We start from the raw sequence: 16,132 nt of genomic DNA on the forward strand, positions 1-16,132 counted from the left end.
GAGGGGAGGCCATATTGGATTTGGTACTCGGTAACGAACCGGGACAAGTGGTGGGCTTGTTAGTGGGTGAACATTTTGGTGATGGCGACCACAATTCTGTGACTTTCACCTTGGTTATGGAGAGAGATAGGTGCGCACAACAAGGAAGTTTTTACAATTGGGGGAAGGGAAATTACGATGCTGTAAGACAGGATTTGAGGAGCATACGTTGGGAGCATAGGCTGTCAGGGAAGGATGTGGTGGAAATGTGGGACTTTTTCAAGGAGCAGATACGACGTGTCCTTGATATGTATGTACCGATCAGGCAGGAAAGAAATGGTCGTGTGAGGGAGCCTTGGTTGACGAGGGAGGTTGAATGTCTAGTAAAGAGGAAGAAGGAGGCTTACATAAGGTTGAGGAAACAAGGTTCAGACAGAGCAGTGGAGGGATACAGGATAGCCAGAAGGGACCTGAAGAAAGGGATTAGGAGAGCTAAGAGAGGGCATGAAAAATCCCTGGCGGATAGGATCAAGGATAACCCCAAGGCATTCTATGCGTATGTGAGAAACCTGAGAATGACGAGAACGAGGGTAGGTCCGATCAAGGACAGTGGTGGGAGACTGTGTATTGAGTCGGAAGAGATAGGAGAGGTCTTGAACGAGTACTTCTCTTCAGTATTTACGAACGAGAGGGACCGTATTGTTGAAGAGGAGAGTGTGAAACGGACTGATAAGCTAGAAGAGATACCTGTTAGGAAGGAAGATGTGTTGGACATTTTGAACAACTTGAGGATAGACAAGTCCCCCGGGCCTGACGGGATATATCCTAGGATTATGTGGGAAGCAAGAGAGGAAATTGCAGTACCGTTGGCAATGATCTTCTCGTCTTCACTGGCAACTGGGGTGGTACCAGGGGACTGGAGAGTAGCGAATGTTGTGCCCCTGTTCAAAAAAGGGAATAGGGATAACCCCGGGAATTACAGGCCAGTTAGTCTTACTTCTGTGGTAGGCAAAGTAATGGAAAGGGTACTGAGGAATAGGATTTACGAGTATCTGGAAAGACACTGCTTGATTAGGGACAGCCAGCACGGATTTGTGAAGGGTAGGTCTTGCCTTACAAGTCTTATTGAATTCTTCGAGGAGGTGACCAAGCATGTGGATGAGGGTAGAGCAGTGGATGTAGTGTACATGGATTTTAGTAAGGCATTTGATAAGGTTCCCCATGGTAGGCTTATGTGGAAAGTCAGGAGGCATGGGATAGAGGGAAATTTGGCCAATTGGATAGAAAACTGGCTAACCGGTCGAAGTCAGAGAGTGGTGGTAGATGGTAAATATTCAGCATGGAGTCCAGTTACAAGTGGAGTTCCGCAGGGATCAGTTCTGGGTCCTCTGCTGTTTGTAATTTTTATTAATGACTTAGAGGAGGGAGTCGAAGGGTGGGTCAGTAAATTTGCAGATGATACAAAGATAGGTGGAGTTGTGGACAGTGAGGAGGGCTGTTGTCGGCTGCAGAGGGACTTAGATATGATGCAGAGCTGGGCTGAGGAGTGGCAGATGGAGTTCAACCCTGCCAAGTGTGAGGTTGTCCATTTTGGAAGAACAAATAAGAATGCGGAATACAGGGTTAATGGTAGGGTTCTTGGTCAGGTGGAGGAACAGAGGGATCTTGGGGTCTATGTACATAGATCTTTGAAGGTTGCCACTCAGGTGGATAGAGTTTGTAAGAAGGCCTATGGAGTATTATCGTTCATTAGCAGAGGGATTGAATTCAAGAGTCGTGAGGTGATGTTGCAGCTGTACAGGACTTTGGTTAGGCCACATTTGGAGTACTGTGTGCAGTTCTGGTCGCCTCACTTTAGGAAAGATGTGGAAGGTTTGGAGAGGGTGCAGAGAAGATTTACCAGGATGTTGCCTGGAATGGAGAGTAGGTCGTACGAGGATAGGTTGAGAGTTCTCGGCCTTTTCTCATTGGAACGGCGAAGGATGAGGGGTGACTTGATAGAGGTTTATAAGATGATCAGAGGAATAGATAGAGTAGACAGTCAGAAACTTTTTCCCCGGGTACAACAGAGTGTTACAAGGGGACATAAATTTAAGGTGAAGGGTGGAAGGTATAGGGGAGATGTCAGGGGTGGGTTCTTTACCCAGAGAGTGGTGGGGGCATGGAATGCGCTGCCCGAGGGAGTGGTAGAGTCAGATTCATTGGCGACCTTTAAGCGGCATTTGGATAGGTACATGGATGGGTGCTTAATCTAGGATAGAAGTTCGGCACAACATCGTGGGCCGAAGGGCCTGTTCTGTGCTGTATTGTTCTATGTTCTATGTTCTAAGTAGGATATTCAACTTTCAGATGTTATGGAACATACCCTGGCCAGCGGTATTCTCAAACATACATAGCTTTTTCTTTGTGATTAGACAATCAATTGCTTACAGAAGCTGTTGTAAGGTCAATGACAGAAGATGATCTCCCATTAAGGGAATTAGGCAATTTAGAATAAAGTGCTATTATACAATTTAATGTAAACTGCTAATGGTATCAGGTATTACTTCACTGCATAATACATTGCCACAGCACATTTAATCTTTGTGAACATAGATATCATATTTTCAGAAAATCACTTGATGAAAAAATGTGTTGGGGCTATCTTAAACTAAGGCATGTTACTCTTTGCATTCTTGGAAAATCAATAGCTCAAATTATTTTGTCATCTATCAGTGTATCATTCTATCTCTATTTTCCTCAAACATTCAACCAGTTTTTCCTCAAATATATCTGTCATCCACCCGAATATTCCCTGTGACAGCAACTTCTACATTTTAATCACTCTCTGGATAAAGAAGTTAGGTGAACAGCTATACAAAAGAAGCAGGAACAAAAAATAAACTTCAACTGACAACCAGCTTATGCTGCCAATATGTTTTTACATTGCAATACACTCCCAAACTTGGTGATCTTACATTTAATACCCTCATCTAATATCTATTGTGTCTAGCTGGGGTCCAAACACTGTGGTACCCCATTAGTCACTTGTTGCCTCTCAAAAAAGACTAGTTTTATTCCATATAGGTATATTCCCCCAATCCCATGTGATTTGACTTCCTTTTCACCTCAATATCATTACTCAGGAGTCACCAGCTTATTCATGGTAGCAATTTGTTATCAGGTTTCTTCCTTAAATTTGGCAGGCGTAGAATCATTCCTGTTTTATTCTTTCATAGTTGCTTCACGTATATAGTTTTCCACAAATATGTTGATCATTGTGATAGTCTGTCCCCTTTTTGGCAAAGTAAGTGAAATGTTTTGAAGTTAATTATTATTTTTACTTTTTGCAATAATTTACAAGAATAGTAACTGGAATGGAAGCTTTGCTTATGAAATGCAATTTTTTCTCTTTAATGATGCCTTTCATGTTTACCAGCTGTCCAGTCAGTTTGACTGTTGCAAATGAAATCTCTTGTGGAAGCAACTCTCTTTTGATAATGTGCCACTTCAAAGAAAATTGAAAACAAAATACACACACAGTTGTTAGGTAAATGGATTTTTTTTATAGAATAGCCTCTACATATTGAAAGCTAACATGACTAAACTGTGTAGTACATCCAGGGACTTAACAATTTTGTTGGCCTTTGATTTTGTAACAGAAAATCATGGATTCATGCCACCATTTCCAGCCGAGACCTCATCTGGAAGTCTAATGAAAAGCCGTTAGGAAGAAATGATTTCCTTTCTAATGTGGATTTACAATGGAGTAAAATGTTTGATTACTCCAGTTCATCTGGATTTGGATTAGTTGCAAATTGTGAGTAAACTCGAATTTAAAGCTGCACTCCACAAAAGAGATGGTGATGACCTTTAATCTTCATGGAAAGAGATATAAAGAGTACATTTATGGAAAGAGTACATTTTTCCTGTGATTTTTAAAGAGCCATATTGAATATGTAAATGATAAAGAAGTGGAATTTGTGGGCTAAAATAATGTTGACACAATGGGTTGTCACAATGATTTAACTGTAAAAGCAGGAACAAATTTAGGCAAGAACAGATGCTTGTTTAAATGAGGAAATTGAGGTTTTGCTGTCAGAGACACACCACAACATCATTAGCTTTACAAAACAGAATCTTACTGCCTGGCTTCCTATGCAGATCAATTGAACAGTGTGATGTTCCTGCATCTGTGCAGACTATGGAATGTAATCTCATCATGGGAATTTAAGTGACTATTTAAGTGATTATAAATTCTGCTGCTTTTGTGAGGAGCACCCAGATGGATCAGATCATAATTTCCATGTTGGACCACACGAATCTCCTTAACACTTACTCTTAAATACTACAAAGGTATCCATACCCACGGCACCACCTTAATATGGCTATTTAAGGACATAAGACAGAGCAGCAGCAGTCGGCCATTTAACAAAACATTGTAGCAATGTAGGAAGGAACATGGTACTTGCAGGTAAAGCATGTTAAGATTTGCTTGTATCCAGAAGTTATTCACATTTTGACGTGAAGGAATTGTGTTAACCTCAGATATCAGTCAGAACAATGTAAGTAGAAAGAATGGTAGACATGTTGGCTACATCCTGCGTGAGGTATGAATTTCACTGTTGACCAGAGTAATGAACCTGGGATTGTCCTTTGTAAAGTTCAAGCCTGGAATTCTGGCAAGAAGATATCCTGGCTTCAAAACACAATCTAACAATTCACAAATGAGGCATTGAACGTCAAGAACAGTCTCTCTGTGCTCAGAACTCAAGGTATGATTAGTCATTCAAGATCTACAGAAGCCAAATCTGATCACCTTGAGTTTGCAGGAAACTGGGTTAAATGAATGAGCTGTATAACTGTAATAGTCATCCTATTAGTGTCTGAATAATAAACTTGCATTTTAATAGTACATTTGAGCTCAAATCACAAGGAATCACTTATTTGCATTTGAGAGATTTTCAACAATGTGATTACATCTTTCTTTCACAACTGCAGAGCTCACAGAAGGTTAATTTTCAATGTTACAGGAGTTTGGAAGAATTTTTAGATTCAGAACAAGTAATTGTTGGGTGTTGACAAGGATATCTGAGGAATTGAAATGGTTATCTTCAGAAAGCTTGCTTTCAGTAAAGAGAGCTTTAACTGCTGTTTCTCTTAGCTGCAACATGATAGATTGATTGAGTGTGGGTAGCAGAGAGGGATAAATATGTATGGGAGGGAGGATGAAGATGATTCACAATGAATCCATCTGGAATCTTCAAGAAGAAATTCTTCCACCTCCATCATTAGGCAGGAACTGTACCTGATATAGTTATATTATACCAAAGATGTAGACACTGAGCTGCACCACTTACAACAACTGGGCCCATCAGCACACAGCATGGTGAAGATAGTGCTGCTAGCAGTGGTGAAGCTCATTGTGGTTTTCAACTTCTACAACATCAGATCCTTCTAGGAAAGCATAGGCAATATTGCCAACATGTCATGTTTACAATGTCATTATGAAATTGGCAGAAGAACTGTGTTTCACGAGAAGTTAATGCATAGTTTTCTTTCTTGTCAAGGAGCAGCATTAGGCATGAGAATGCCTTTTTGACAGGCTAGTGGGATTCTCAGTTGAGCAGGAGCACATACATCGTTCTGTGAGGCCTTCATATTAGTGGAGAAATATAGCAAAAACACAAAAGGTGTCACTCTTTGAGCAGTCAGCGTATGATTGTACACCAAAACATCATGTCACGGAATGCCTGATATCTTGTCAGTCATCATGTGCTTTCTTCCTGCACCCACCATACCTAAAATATTTGAACTAATATGGTGAACCAGAGTCTAATTCTGATATCAAAATCTACCTGCTTTCCACCTTCTCATGACTCCCATGCACCAAAAACCATAATTCCACTATGTACTTACAATGAAAATCATACTGCCACCAAGAGTATTGTGGAGCAAGCCATTGGTATTCCTAACAAATGTTTCTAGTACAGCCAAAAGTCATTGTCATTTGTAGTAGTCTGCACCATTCTCCATAGGTTCATGCTCAACTGTGTGCAGGTCTTGCCACATGGCATTCAGGGTCACCTCAGGTGGCAATACAGAAGGTTTGATCACATGACATACAGGGAGAACTAGCCATTTGGACACAGAACTGGCTCAAAGGTAGAAGGCAGAGAGTGGTGGCGGCAGATTGTTTTTCATACTGGAATTCTGTGACTAATGGGATGCCACAAGGATCGGTGCTGGGTCCACTGATATTCATCAGTTAAAGAAATGATTTGGATGTGAATATAGGAGGTATAGTTAGTAAGTTTGCAGATAATACCAAAATTAGACAACAGCAAGGAAGGTTATTTATGAGCACAATGGGATCTTGATCAGATGGGCAGATGGGCCAATGGGCCAAGGAGTGTCAGATGGAGTTTAACTTAGATAAATGTGAGGTGCTGCATTTTGGAACAGCAAATCAGGACAGTACTTATACACTAAATGGTAAGGGCCTGGGGAGTGTTGCTGAAAAAAGAGAATTTGGAGTGCAGGCTCATAGTTCCTTGAAAGTGGAATCTCTGATAGATAAGGTAGTGAAGAAGATTTTGGTACGCTTGCCTTTACTGGTCAGTGCATTGAGTATAGGAGTTGGGAGGTCATGTTGCAGCTGCACAGGATATTGAAATATTGCATGCAATTCTGGTTTCCCTGCTACAGCAAGAGTGTTGTGAAACTTGAAAGGGTTCAGAAAAGATTTACAAGTATGTTGCCAGGGTTGGAGGGTTTGAGCTATTGGGAGAGGCTGAATAGACTGGGGCTATTTTCTCTGGAGTCTCAGAGGCCGAGGGGTGACCTTATGGAGGTTTATAAAATCATGTGGGATATGAATAGGGTAAATAGACAAGGTCTTTTCTCTAGGGTGGGGTAGTCCAAAACTAGAGGACGTAAGTTTAAGGTGAGAAGGGAAAGATTTAAAAAAGACCTAAGGGGCAACTTTCTCACACAGACAGTGGTGCATGTAGGGAATGAGCTGCCTGAGGAAGTGGTGGGGGCTGGTACGATTAAAATATTTAACAGGCATCTGGATGGGTGTTTGAGTAGGAAGGATTTAGAGGCATATGGGCCAAATGCTGGCAAATGGGTCTGGATTTATTTGGGATATCTGGTTGGCATGGACAAGTTGGATTGAGGGGTCTGTTTCCATGCTGTATATTCTATGACTCTATTACTCAAAGGAAGCAAATGAATCAGAAGAGGAGGAGGAGGAAGGAAGAAAGTGTCCGGAACCCCTTTGCACCTGACTGCATATCCAAGACTGGTCATTTCAATTCTACTCCTCTAAACTCTCATCCCCATATCCACAACTTTCCATCTCTCTGTCATATTCTATTACAGCATCCTCTTGGCCAATATCCTGTAATAAAGGACATCACACACAAAAGGAATTATTCCATAACAGCACTCCCAACAATGCACATAAAATGAAACGACTCATCGTTCTGAATTTCTCTACTATATGCTTTACAAATGCCTTGGACACACCTCCAGGAATTGCTGTACACAATGAATGTACCTCTGTGTTAAGGGTGATAAACTGCCTCTAAGCAGTGCAGGCTAGATGTGGATTGTGTTAGTATGTGGTGTGCTTCAAATCAATGTCATGATCTTATATTATGACCCCTGTAAGGGGTTCTAGATCCTTGAGCTATCTTGCAGTTATGTCATAGAGCTGCACATACCTGGGCATAAATAGTACAATGTGGGAAGAGTTAGGCAACTCCAGATAAGAAATATTGAGGGAGCACATGGACATGAGCACAACGATGAAGATCGATTAGTCTTTACCCATTGTTACAGCCTGGTATGGCTCCAATTATTATGTACAGCAGTAATTAATATTAACGCTTGACAACTAGCGTGACTTTGAAGCTAAGCCTGAAGACAGTTCTTGAAATTGCTTTATCCCCGATCCTGTTGTCTTGAACTCAAACTCAACGTGGTATCATACTAGACAAAATAATCTGATCTCTTGTAATGAGCCTGGTCCATTTCTGGCTCTTCAAATCTCAGTATTCTTCTCGTGATGTGGTAAGTGTGAAGTACATCGGTGCACCTCATTGGCACTGAAAAGTAATGTCACAACTGCAAACTTTACAGGTTTTGATTACTGTTGGGTCTTTTTAAAAATGAGGTTATCCTTTTTGCACTTTTTTCAGCATTTCTTCTTTCTCTCAATCCAACCAAGCTGTGTGGCCCCAGTTGAGCTAATTTTTATTCAACCAGTCTAACAGACACTTCCTACTCATGTTTTGTGCTGCCAATTTCACAAGTGTTCGATCTAATTGGTTATATAGATACACAGCTGGTTACCTTGTTCACTGAGATTCCAGATGCCGTGTAAAGGGATTTGTGCCATTTCTATCTCATGCTTCTTGCCAACTCGTGGGGCACAATATCGCAAGCAAAGCAAGTCTAATTTGCTGTAGGCAGCATTCAATTACTTTGCGACAGCATTGATGGTCCTGATATATATGAGCATTGAAATTAAAATGTGGATAAATTGTTAGTCTTTGTACAAAGCCATGCAAAATTTTTATTCATTACAATTTTGTAGTGGTCATTTATGTCAAACAAAAGAGAAAAACATTTCTGAAACATTAAGGGTGTCTGAATCGTGTGAAAATTATGTAGCAACGTGCAGTGAGGAAGAGTTCTTTCATATTGCTCATTTAGGGGATGTGGGTGTCACTGGCTCATCCTGCATTTATTGCCCATCCATAGTTGCCTTTGAGAGATGCTGAGTTCTCTTTTTGAACAACTTTAATCCATTTGGTGTTGGTATATCAACAATGAAGTCTAGGACAGAATTCCAGGAATTTGATCCAATGACAGGCCAGGGAGAGAATGGCAATATTTTCAAGAGAGGATGGTGAATAGCTTGGAAGGGAACTTGAAGATGATGCTTATTCCCAGCAATGTGCTGCTGGGTTGGGTTTCTAGATGATAGTGTTTTTTCTTGTTTGGAAGGCACAGTCTAAGAAGCCTTAATGATTACTGCAGTGATTTTATGGATGGTACACTATTGCTACTAACAGGCAATCAAATGCGATTCATTTGTCCAGGATGTTGTCAAGTTTCTTGACTGTTGTTAATTGCCCATTTATTGTGAATCATCACAATATATTTTGAGCTGCTCTACCATTATCCTCACAAAATGTGGCAGTTCAGCCTATTCAACCTCTATGTGAGTTTCAGAAAGTGGTTGCTTGCCTACAATAGTTGCTAAATCAGCTCAACACAGAAAGTTATATTTTTCATCAACTTGCTTTGTTGTGTTCTCGGTTGGAGCAGCTAGGATGGTGAATCCAGGCCTCCTGGCCCAGAGGTAGGGACAGTATCACACTGCCACAAGAACCCATAGAATATTGCATCCAATAATTAACAAGGTAGTTATTCTTATAGTGATATGATAATATATAATAACTGTCAATTGACTTTTTTGACTGAGAAAGTGACCAATGTGACAGGAAACCCAGTGCAGAGGTACATTTCTCCAGAACATGAATTGAAAATAGAGGTTTTAAAAATGTCAAATTCATTTGAAAAAAAGGCCTTACTTTCCTTTCTGTCTCATGTTTTTTTTCTCCAATTGTTCATCCAGTTTTTCATTTATATCTTTTCTTTTCTGCATATGTATTGATATTGAATTCACTTACACTAATTTTAGGCCCTTCTCAGTCCTTGAACTGTTTATTTCTCAATCTCATTATTTTAGAAGACACATTGTTACTCATGTCAATCCCAGATACCCCTTTGTCCTTGCAACATAATTCACAACTGGATGCACTTTTTGAGGCAAAGTTGATTGGAGTGGAAAGGTACAAGATGAAATCTGACTAACTATTCATATTTTGAGAGAAACCACTTCAGTTAATTCAATAACACATCTTTGTATCTACTTATAAACTCTTCTTCATCCTCACTACTTCACCCCACCTTAACCTGTCGCATTTATGGATCTTTAGCCAAAGATTGGGTTTTCTTTGAATAAGTTGTTTTATGTGATTACAGATTTGCATCCTGGATTTCCCTTTCTTGAACTCCTTCACCCTCATCACATTTTTCCTCACTTTAAGAAATGAAAATGTTGACCACTAACTATTAGGTGACATATCACTAGCTGGCAATGATTCTTAGATTATCAGGCTCAGATTCGGCCCTAGCCAAATATAGTGATTAAAATAGCTAGCAATGGAAAGTAAGCAATGATAAGGTGCCAACATGTCTACAACGTGTGAGAACAGGGATGAGAAAATGTTTGAGTTTAGGGAATATTAAAGATAATGAAGTGTTGTCCTGACATCAGCCCAACAGAAGACCAGCATGGAAGTTCAAATATGCGATGTATTTGGACAACGGGCTGTCATTAGATCAAATTCCTGGAATTCTGTCCTGGACTTCATTGTTGATATACCAACACCTGATGGATTAAAGTTGTTCAAAAAGAGAACTCAGCATCTCTCAAAGGCAACTATGGATGGGCAATAAATGCAGGCTCAGCCATAATCTGAATGTCCAAAAAAAAGTTGGTGTACCTAGCTGCTGGCATATTATATGAAACATCCAGCACAACATCCAATGTGCTAGTGCAGACTTTGGCTACCTGAGGAACAGGGCATTTTGAGAATAACAACATCAGGTCTGACACCAAGATTATGGTTTCCACAGCTGTGGTCATTCCTGCTCTTCTACATAGCTCTGAGATGTGGACTGTCTGCAGCAGACACCTCAAGGTACTGGAGCAGTACCACCAGTACTGCCTACGCACGATCCTGTGAATCCACTGGAAGGAAAGACTGACCAACACCAACATCCTTGACCAGGGCAAAGTCCCCAGCATTAAGGCACTGAGTACCCTTGATTGGCTGCGATGGTCTGGGCACATCCACATAACCCACATGTGACTCCCCAAGCATGTGCTCTATTCCCAGCTCCAAAATGGCAGGCGAGCCCCAGGTGAACAGAGGAAGCACTTCAGAGATACCCTCAAGGCCTCCCTGTTGAAGTGCAGCACTCCCACAGACACCTGACAATCACTGGCCCAAGACTGTCCCAAATGGAGGAGGAGCATCCGGGATGGCATCGAGCATCTTGAGGCTTGCCGTCGGGAAAAATGGAAGCCAGGTGAAAACAATGTAAGGAGCTCACTGCCACACCAATTCTCCATCCTCACCTTCCCATGACTACCACCTGCCCCAAGTGTAACAGAGCTGCGGTAGCCACATTGGTCTGTATAGTAACTTACAGACTCACCCTGAGTGTGGAAGTGAGTCATCCTTGTCTGCGAGGGACCGCCAATGATGATGATGATATAAAACATATATATAATCAATAGGCTGATACCTAAGCATGAGGTGAAAGTGAGGACTGCAGATGTTGGAGATTAGAGTCAAGAGTGTGGTGCTGAAAAAGATCAGCAGGTCAGGCAGCATCCGAGGTTTTGAAAGAGGCTGCGCAAAAAGGTTAAAATCAATTAGGTGAAAGTGAGGACTTCAGATGTTGGAGATTAGAGTTGAGAGTGTGGTGCTGGAAAAGCACAGCAGATCAAGCAGTATCCCATGCATAAGCACATCCATAGTGTAAGTGTTTATGTATGTGCCAGACAAGTCACAGGCAATGACCATCTTCAACAAAAGAGAATCTAACCATCACTCCTTGACATTCAATAACATTACCATTGCTAACTCCCCACTATAAACATGCTGGACTTGACAACTGAGCAGGAACAAAACTGAAATAGCCACCTAAATATTGTGTCTACATGAGGCTGGCTGCAGCACACACCAACATCCTGAATGCCCAAAACCTGTCCACATCTACAAGGCACAAGTCAGGAATGTGATGGAATACTCACCACTTGCCTGGATGGGTGCAGCTTTTACAACAGTCAAAGTACTTGACGCCATTGAGGACAGAGCAGCCCACTTGATTGACACTACATCCCAAACATTCAGTCACTCCATTGCTAATACTCAATAGTAGCAGTGTGTACCACCTATAAGATGCACTGCAGAATTTCAGAAAGGCTTGACACTGCATTGGATAAAGAATCCCACTTGATTGGCATCACATTCATAACTTTCATTTTCTCCAGCACCACCTCTCTGTAGCATCAGATGCATTGCAGAAATTCACCGAGACTCCTTCAGCAGCAGCTTCCAAATGCATGACCAGCAGAACAAATGCAGCAGCTACATGGGAATATCACCACATGAAAGATCCCTTCTAACCCACTAAGCATCCTGACTTGGAAATATATTAGCATTTCTTCATTATTGCTGGGTCAAAGTCCAGGAACTCCACCCCAGTGGCATTGTGTGTTTACCTACAAAAGAACAGACTTCAGCGGTACAAGAACACAACTCACCGTTACCTTTTCAAGGGGAACTTGGGATATGCAATAAATGCTGGCTCAGCCAATGACGCTCATTTTCTGGATGTTAGCCTCATAAAAATGACAGAGCAAATTCCCTGTACACTACTGCTTGTGAAATAAAGACCACTTTTATGATAGTCATGATTTGGAGATGCTGGTGTTGGACTGGAGTGTACAAAGTTAAAAATCACACAACACCACACAGCTCCACTATCACCTGATGAAGGAGCAATGCTCTGAAAGCTAGTGTGCTTCCAATTAAACCTGTTGGACTATAACCTGGTGTTGTGTGATTTTTACCTTTATACAGCACTTTAGCAACTACTATTTGTAGTTGGATAATTGTCTTTGGTAAGACTTCTTCAAAAATATATTAGGTCAGCTCTTCAACTCCCCTACAAATTGTTGGGAGAGATTCCCACTGTAAAAACATTCGGGTACTTCTAACTAGGTCAACGGTGCTTCGTTAGTGTAAATTACCATGGTAGTTTCTATGTACCAAGAATGCTTTCACACTTACAGTGAACTGTATTTGTAATAATAAGAAGATTTAATATCAGAGATACCATATGGGGGATCCATACTTTCCCAAACAGAAGCCTCTTTTTAAAATATTTACCCCAAACTTCACTTGCATTGCCTCACCAACATATGTTGATTGTATGCCCTTCAGAAGTACAATAGAATGTTTCTTACCCCTGACTGGTTCTGATGCGACTGTGTACACATTTTTACGGCAGTTGATGATGCAGCCACATGGCAGATGAATCCATCTTTCAGACAGAACAAACACTGGTGTTATAGCAGCTGCCAGCAAGGTCAGGACAAAACCCAAAGATTCGAAGGACTCATTCTCAAGTTTGGTGACATGATGGACGAGCAGTTGTATCTGTGAAACACAGAGTACAATCAGTTGGTCACTCAGCCACATAATCTCATTGAAACAATCAATCTCTGAAACAGAGATGTACATCATAATCATGGAATGTAGAAATTTTGTTTATTTTAGCAAGAAGACAAATGTTTGTAATGCAATTCAGGTGTCAAAAAAACTAACAGAAATGCTATGCATTTTGGCAGAGAAAATTAAAAGATTCCATATAAGCTAAACATTCTAATTTGAAAGGGGAGTACAGGAATGTAAAGACTCAGGACTAAATGAACACAAGGTGTTCATTTGAAGGTGACAGGACAATATGATAAGACTGTTAAGAAAACTTATGGGATCCTTGGCTTTAAAAATAGAGGATTAGGGTAGAAATATAGAGAAGTTACATTAAACTTTTGTAAATTATTGGTTTGGCCTCAGCTGGTGTACTGAGCACAACCCTGAGCACCACAACTTAGGAAGAAGGTCAAGGCTGTGGAGAGAATTGCAGGGGCAATTTGCTTGAATGAATTTCAGCTGAGGAACATTTGCTATATGGAAAGACTAGAGAGGCTGGAATTGGTGACTGTCAGTAAACACAGAGCATTGATTTAAAGTAACTGGGAAAAGAGCCAAAGGAGAAATTAAGCCTTTTTCCCGCTCCTCAACCAATTGTCATGATCTGGAATGTATTGCCTGAATGGCTAATTAAATCAGATTCAATAGTAACTTTTGAAAATGAATTGGGTAAGTACTTGAAGGATCAGAAGAGGATCAGATTGCAAAACCTCAAAGAATGAATAGGGAAATGGGATTAATTGAATAGTTCTGTCAAAGACCCGCCAGAGCTTACAAAAGCCTCCCCGCCCAGTTTCACAGGTTGTGTCTCTTCCACTTCCCAACCACCTCTCACCATCTCAAAACTCCCCTCTTCCCCATTTCTCCCTCAAAGGAGTTCAGGTCTTATGTTCCCCCACCCACACAATCTCCTCACTGTTCATCTTCCGGGGGTCGTGACAATTTTCAAGCTTCAAAGTGGGATCACAATAGGAAAAGTTTGAGAAGCACTGACTGACGCAGACACACCGATGTTTGTGGTTAGCCAACCTGCATGATCGTGCCTACATGCCTTCCGAGTTTTGCTTTTGCAAACTAGAAGTTCATTCTAGTTTAAGTATTATGTTCCTTTTCCAAGACGTTCTATACGAAATGATGTGGCTATCATAATTTCCACGTTCACATTTCTTACTCCCTTTTGAAAGGAAATTTGCAGTTTGCATCTTGGTGTTTCTTCACTATTTGTTCAAAACATGAAAAGTAGCGGATTGACAGGAGAGGATTTAGATTCGGGATATGTGGCAGTTTATCACCCAGGTTTTACCGTTAAGTTGCGCATGGCTTTAACTGACTACAGAGTCCCCCACAATCATTAATTCTCAACCTAGACTCATGAACAATCACTTTCTGGTGTTACCAAAGTTGTTCAGCTGAAACGATTGGGTTGAGTTATCTCCAGAAATAGCAGCAAGGAGGCAAAACAGAATAATAGACATATAGTTAGATAGATAGATAGGTAGATAGACAATCAGATGGACAGACTCACCATCAATGGTAACCACAGGACAACTTTCATCATTGCTAATATTAAGGAAAAGCGCTTTTGAGCGAACTCGACTGTTTGGTTCCTGTGTTTGACGCCGTTGCTTTGACGGTGTGACGAGTGAAGCACATCAGCCTGACTTTTTACATCAGAACTCCAGTTTATATCGGTCGGGAGGCACCTTAAAGTTCTGTCCGCCGGGCTCTCCAAGGCGGACACGTTACCCGCAGGATCCGTACTGTTAGTCACTTGGTGATAACTGGGATTTAACTGCGTCTGTTGCTGCCCCGTCGAGCAAAGCAGTTTGTAGGTGAGGGGGACGGAGAAGGTGGTGAGGACGAGGAGGCAAGCGGAGTACAGAGCAAAGAGAAGTGGCACGTAAGAACTTGTGTGGTCCACAAGGCACCCCCATGGTGTTGGGATGAAAGTGCCCCACCCAAAGACAGGCAGGACGCTCACTAGCAGACTGATAGCCCATAGAATCGCCAGGAGCCAGATCATGGGAACAGATTGCTGGTTGCCTCTGAAAAGCCTGGTTCGCCTGGTTGTATAGTAGTTGTAGGAAACGATTAGCGAGGACTTGAGAGCGGCCGAGACCCCTTGTAATAGATAGAGGGCGGCTGAAATGGTGCACACAGAACTGGGCACCTTTTCCCTTCCCCACTGCATGGGCATGAACATGGACAAAGCGACCACGTAAAGAAGGTCATCTACAGCAAGCGAAGCCATAATGACCACCAGGAAGTTCTTGTTTCTCGTCCTCAGCAGGCAGGTCAGCGAGTAAACGCTGCCCAGGAAGATGAGGGGCGTGCAGATGAGGGTAAGACAAAATAAATAGACATTCACCGACTTCCCCCCGACTGGAGTGTCCAGTGTCGGACCCGCCACTTCGGGATCGCCGCTGAACCAGTGGGACCTGTTCATGGAGCTCAAGCGACGGGGGGGTCTCAGACATAGTGATCCTTAATGAAAGCCGATTTCAGACACTTGCCTTCGGTTGCCATGCCTTATCTTGCTTGTGCCATTGTTCGCACTCCTGCAACTGGACTCCCTTGGCCGCGTGTCCTGGTCGCTGTCCTCCTCTCCTAGTGCTGAAATGCTCTTCACTTCGACTTGCTTTCCCTGGCACTTTAGTTTGGACTTGAAATCCTTCCCTCTCTGTTCAGTTTCGCTCTACTCAGCGGAATCTCTTGCTTGTGATTAATTGAATGCAGAGGAAATTGATATTAAAACAAAAACTTCAATGACTACCGACACAGAGAGAGGGAGAGACAGAGAC

At 41.8% G+C, this 16,132-nt stretch overlaps 1 protein-coding gene across 1 annotated transcript in view; it reads right to left on the minus strand.

Annotated features, from left to right (window-relative positions):
- LOC140478588 (probable G-protein coupled receptor 149) overlaps nt 1–15,777 on the minus strand; it is a 44,644-nt gene extending 28,867 nt beyond the window's left edge. The window contains exons 1-2 of the mRNA XM_072571811.1: nt 14,857–15,777; nt 13,082–13,274 (exon numbers count right to left, since the gene is read on the minus strand). Coding sequence (XP_072427912.1) covers nt 13,082–13,274; nt 14,857–15,777 — 1,114 coding nt within the window. The remainder of the gene's footprint in view (nt 1–13,081; nt 13,275–14,856) is intronic.
- Between the last annotated feature and the right edge of the window lie 355 nt (nt 15,778–16,132).

Source organism: Chiloscyllium punctatum, chromosome 6 (genome assembly GCF_047496795.1).
Source record: "Chiloscyllium punctatum isolate Juve2018m chromosome 6, sChiPun1.3, whole genome shotgun sequence".
Lineage (NCBI taxonomy): Eukaryota > Metazoa > Chordata > Chondrichthyes > Orectolobiformes > Hemiscylliidae > Chiloscyllium > Chiloscyllium punctatum.